The 5,958-nt window shown below is 40.5% G+C and overlaps 1 protein-coding gene across 3 annotated transcripts in view; it reads right to left on the bottom strand.

Annotated features, from left to right (window-relative positions):
• The window catches only part of AGO3 (argonaute RISC catalytic component 3), a 133,978-nt gene that overhangs the window by 29,326 nt on the left and 98,694 nt on the right, over nt 1-5,958 (bottom strand). For all 3 annotated transcript variants that reach the window (XM_011955330.1, XM_011955329.1, XM_011955331.1), the window contains one exon: nt 1,173-1,357. In XM_011955330.1, the coding sequence (XP_011810720.1) occupies nt 1,173-1,357 (185 nt within the window). The remainder of the gene's footprint in view (nt 1-1,172; nt 1,358-5,958) is intronic.

Here is a 5,958-nt window from a genome sequence, read left to right on the forward strand (position 1 = left end):
GGATGGTCTCGATCTCCTGACCTCGTGATCCGCCCGTCTCGGCCTCCCAAAGTGCTGGGATTACAGGCTTGAGCCACCGCGCCCGGCCTTCTTCTATTATTTCTAAACTTATATGATTTTACCCCATTCAGTGGTTTGAAAATTATATTTTCTTTGTATTTTTCTATGATTCAATGATTTATATTTAGCTTATTAATCTCACAAAATTTTGTTTATAATAATAATAGTTAACATTTACTGTTTACTACATGACAGGTGCTATTCTAGGCCCTTTACATACCTAGACTCAGTTAATCCTTACAACTACCCTATATATGGATTAGGTATTATTAGTATCCCATGGTATGTGTGCTATATATAAAGGAAGTATAACTTGATACACTAAAAAAGGAAAGAAAATAGAATCATATAAAATGCCCAATTAAAACCAGAAAGAGGCTGGGCGCAGTGGCTCACATCTGTAATCCCTGCACTTCACGAGGCCAAGGATTAAGGATTGCTTGAGCCCAGGAGTTTGAGACCAACCCAAGAAAATAGTGAGATCCTATCTCTACAAAAAAAATAAAAAATCAGCCCAGTGTGGTGGCACATGCCTGTAGTTCCAGCTACTTGGGAGGCCAAGGCAGGAGGATTGCTTGAGCCCAAGAGGTCAAGGCTGCAGTAAGCCATGATCGCACCACTGCACTCTAGCCTGAAAGACTGAGTGAGATCCTATCCCATACATACATACCACATACACACATAAATAGTATCCCAGTTCCAGAGATGAGGAAACTAAGAGCTAGTGTGATTAAGTAATTCAGCCAAATCACACAGGTAATAGAACCAGCAGTACCTGAATACTGAGAAACACAGTTTAATTTGATAGCCTGTGCTTTTAACCACTACATTATACTGATACTCAAATTATCTCAATGCCATTTTTACTCAATAATTCTTCCTTTAGCCATTGTTATGTGATGCCTCTTTTTACTACTGAAACTCTTTTTACAGTGTCTCATCTTGGACTATTTAGTTTTCTATATTAATTTGTCTTCAAGTAATAATACATGGTTTAAAATACTGTATCATAAAATATATTTTAATATTTGAAGGTTTTAGGATATGTTTTAGCATAATCCTAAAAGGATATCAAGTACTTGAGGAAAAATGCAGTCTTAAGATATCCTTACCATACACTGGTGTCTTCCCTGGCAGGATGACGATAATAAGCTGTAGGCCAGAATATGTGTTCTTGAGATGCCGGAACATGGGCTCTACGCTGTCTGCCCCCTGTGCATATTTGCAGAAGCATGGCTGGCCCTGGATGGGCATCCCTGCATCCTTAGAAATCTTACGCAGCTGGTCTGTGAAACCCCTAGAAGGAGAAACCACTAAATATAAAACCTTTGTCTAGTCATGAATTCCTACAAAGTAGTAATAGGAAGTTTGGGAAGGGAATGGAAGGATGAAGCAAAGATTTGTGTGCTCCATATATGAGAGGTCACCAGACTACTGATGTCAAAGGCAATGGTTGGTCAGTAATCCATTTTGCAAACTAAGAACATTCTATACAGTTACATGGCATCCTGTAGTTTACAAGGAGTAGTACTAATAGTATACCCTGGTTAAGAGCTCAGCTCTAGAGTTAGTATAGAGAGTTCCATTCCCAGTTCTGCTATGTACTAGCTATAAAATTTTAGGCACTTACTTCAGTTTTCCTCATCTATAAAAGGATTACTTCAATTACAGGGTTGGTGTGAAGATTAAATAAGATCATACATGTAAAGCACTTAGCACACCACCCAAGACCATGGTAAAAGCTTGACACATTTTTGGTATTGTATATTTTCTAATTTGATCTCACAAGATTTGTAAGAAAGAGGTAGGGCAGTATTATTCCTGTTTTACAGGTCAGAAAACAGTTTCATAGATATGACATATTTGGCCAAAGGTCATATGATTAGATAAATGGTAGAGCCAGAATTTCTGTAGTATTACCTATCTCACACTAGGATAGCAGAAAAGATTATGCCCTCAGAGGACATTTATAAAAATATAAAAACAAAATTTAAAAACAGATGAGGCCGGGTGCAGTGCCTCACACCTATAATCCCAGCAATTTGTTAGGCCGAGGCAGGAGGATGACTTGAGGTCAGGAGTTTGAGACTAGCTTGGCCAACATGGTGAAAACCCATCTCTACTAAAAATATAAAACTAGTCTGGTGTTGTGGCAGGCACCTGTAGTCCCAGCTACTTGGGAGGCTGAGGCAGGACAATCACTTGAATCTGGGAAGTGGAGATTACAGTTAGCCAAGATCGTGCCACTGCATTCCATCCAGCCTAGGTGACAGAGCAAGACTCTGTCTCGAAACAAACAAACAGATGAGGCAGGCAGCATTTTAATGTACTTTCATTTACACTGAAAAACCCCCAAAACCAATTCTTTTTTTTTTTTTTTGAGATGGGGTCTCACTGTATTGCCCAGGCTGGAGTGCAGTGATACAATCACAACTCACTGCAGCCTCAACTTCCCAGGCTCAAAAGATCCTCCCACCTGAGCTTCCCAAGTAGCTGGGATTATAGGCATGTGCCACCGTGCCTGGCTAATTTTTGTATTTTTAGTAGAGATGGGGTTTCACCAAGTTGGTCAGGCTGGTCTTGAACTCCTGACCTCCGGCAATCCACCCGTCTCGCCCTCCCAAAGTGCTGGGGATTACAGGCATGAGTCCCTGCTCCCGGCCACCAATTTCATATTTGTAGAAAATTTTGAATTCAGTATAAATAAGCAATAATGAGCAACAATTGCTTCACTTGTTTTTAAAATAACTGAGGTCCTAAGTCAAGAATCTGAGTGATCTTTGCTCAAAACACTGATTCCTTCAGGACAGAGATGGAGTTTGTAGAAATTCCCTTCTCTTATTCCTTATTGGTGCTTAATTAAAGAAGCACGAAATTGAGTATTTTTACTTAGCCTGAACAAGAGCCATAAACCCCATGATTCTGAGACATCTATTCAAGCTGTGAATAACAAATATAAAGTGAAAAAAAAAAAAAGTTCAAGTTTGAAAAACATTGGAAATTTTTTTTTTTTTTGCCTTTCAAGGCCAAGTAATCATAGCATTGTAATAAGCCATCCTTGTGACATTTCACTTGAAAGCAGGGGGATAAAAACTTTGGAGGAAAAAAATATATTAAGAGATCATTAAAGCATCCATTTAGAGTTTTGGGATTAATAAAAAGGGATGAACAGAATTAAATAGAAAAAAATTTTATTTCTCACATTCTAATTTCTTCTTGCCATGAAGAAGGCAAGGCAAATTCTGAAATGGCCTGAGGTAAATTGGTCTCTGTATCACTCAAGAATGTTTCGTTATTGGTATACTTTATATAAGTAGAGATTTAAATTAGACAAGGGTCATTTCTTCAAGAAAATTAGACTCCAGAGGTGATACATTTATAAAATCATTATAATAGTATTTTGCACAAAAACTGACAAACAGGGAGGATACTGATGGGTAGAGAGAGGAAGGAGGCATTCTCAGTAAAGGGCTGCATGAGTGGAAACAGGAAAAAAAGGCCAGGGAGATAGAAGGAATATAGTGCTTCAGTTTCTTTGTCCAGAATATGTGAAAATGGAGTAATGATAAAGGACTTAAGAGACTGGTGAAAGATATTAAATGTCATACTGATTTTATGCTTGAACCCAGGAGGTGGAGGTTGCAGTGAGCCGAGATCATGCCACTGCACTCCAGCCTGGGTGAGAGAGCGAGACTCTGTCTCAATAAAATAAATAAATAAATGTCATACTGATTTTGAATGTTACTCTTAGTCAAAGAGAAGCCTAAACGTTTCAGAGTAGGTTTAGTCACAAGTGGAGTTGGTGTTCTTTCATGACAGCCAAATTTCTCAAACAAGGGTGACAGCAGAAGCCCTGAGACTGTGTGAGAATCCCAAAGGAGAGGAAATAGCTAATGAAAAGGAAAAGAAGCCAGGCGCGGTGGCTCAAGCCTGTAATCCCAGCACTTTGGGAGGCCGAGACGGGCGGATCACGAGGTCAGGAGATCGAGACCATCCTGGCTAACATGGTGAAACCCCGTCTCTACTAAAAAATACAAAAAAACTAGCTGGGCGAGGTGGCGGGCGCCTGTAGTCCCAGCTACTCCGGAGGCTGAGGCAGGAGAATGGCGTGAACCCGGGAGGCGGAGCTTGCAGTGAGCTGAGATCCGGCCACTGCACTCCAGCCTGGGCGACAGAGCAAGACTCCGTCTCAAAAAAAAAAAAAAAAGAAAAGGAAAAGGAGTCAGAAAATGTAAACTAAAGAACCAGAAGGCAAGAGAGGAGGATGTCAAGAAGGTTGGCAGGGTGCGGTGGCTCACGCCTGTAATCCCAGCACTTTGGGAGGCCAAGGCAGGAGGACTGCTTGAGTCCAGGAGTTCGAGACCAGTCTAGGCAACATAGTGAGATCCTATGTATACAAAAAAACAAAATTAGCTGGGCATGGTGGCGTATGCCTGTAGTTCCAGCTGCTTAGGAAGCTCAGGTGGGAGGATCGTTTGAGCCTGTGAAGTTAAGGCTGCAGTGAGTTGTGGACTGTATCACTGCACTCCAGCCTGGGCAACAGAGTGAGACCCCATCTCAAAAAAAAAAAAAAGGGGGTGGGGTCAAATTTTGAGAAAAATAATGGCTAAGCAGAGACCATTGGAATTGATAAGCATAAAGATACAGGAAATCTTCCAGGAACCAGTTTTAGCAGAGCACTATGATTCAAGGGAGGAGAGAGAATAGAGGTCTGGAAGCCTAAGAGATTACGTTAGGTAATATAGGTAATATGAAAATTGCTGATTAAAAAAAATTGAACAGATTTTTGAGCACTTCGAAGTTGAAGGACAGAATCTGAAGAAGACAGAAAAAGTGGTGGAGATGAAAGGCAAATCTTGGAAAGTAAGGAAACAGAAGCAAGGAGCTTAACCACTCCTTCAAGATCCTCAACAGAAAAATAAGGATCTTAGTTAATCCTCACCTGGTAGGTAGTGTCACATTAAGTTTCACCTAAAGCTGTCTCGTTACATTTTTAAAGTTTGGCCTAAAGATTTCTCTGTACATAGTGAATGGTCATCTCTGCATGTGTAAACAAGCTGTAACCTATTCTTGCACCAATTGCTGAGTTTTAGCCAATCAAAGGCAACCAACTGTTCAAATCATGTTCAAATAAGGCAAATATCAAGATGTAAGCAATCCAGCTGTTTCTGTACCTCACTTTCATTTTCTGTACATCACTTTCCTTTTTCTGTCCACAAGTCTTCAACCATATGGTGGTGCCAGAGTCTCTTTGAACCTATTCTGGTTCTAAGGGCTGCCTGATTTGTGAATCATTGTTTCCTCAATTAAACTCTGTTAAATTTAATTTGTCTAGTTTTTCTTTTAACAGATGGTATCAGAAGTGGGATCCGAAGTAGAGTTTCTAGCAATCCCCAGAAGCACTGAGTGACAAAGCATGGTACCAGTCAGACTCATCGTGTCTGTTGCTCTCTTGCAGCAACTGGGGATTGTGGGTAAGCACTCAGATTCTGAAGCTCCATGGATTTGTGTTTTGAGCTATCTGAATCTGTTTGAGCAAATTTTAAAATCTGAAATGGGTTCAGAAGTCATTACAGAAACTGGACCAGGTCTAGAATCAGACTGGATCTGATAATTAACTGACTTGGATTCAGTGAGAGGCCTTGGATATTTAACTGAGTCAGGCAGAAACTGGCAGTTAATGGCAAAAAATAAGGTGTGAACTTTGGCTTTTGTAAATTCACAGAGATTTTTGTGCCCTATGACTTTTGTTTCTTTCTTTCTCTCTTTTTTTTTTTTTTGAGATGGAGCCTTGCTGTTGTCGCCTGGGATGGAGTGCAATTGGAGCGATCTCGGCTCACTGCAACCTCCACCTCCTGGGATCCAGCAGTTCTCCTGCCTCAGCCTCCCAAGTAGCTG

The sequence above is a fragment of the Colobus angolensis genome, unplaced genomic scaffold (assembly GCF_000951035.1).
Source record: "Colobus angolensis palliatus isolate OR3802 unplaced genomic scaffold, Cang.pa_1.0 Scaffold4, whole genome shotgun sequence".
Classification (NCBI taxonomy): Eukaryota; Metazoa; Chordata; class Mammalia; order Primates; family Cercopithecidae; genus Colobus; species Colobus angolensis.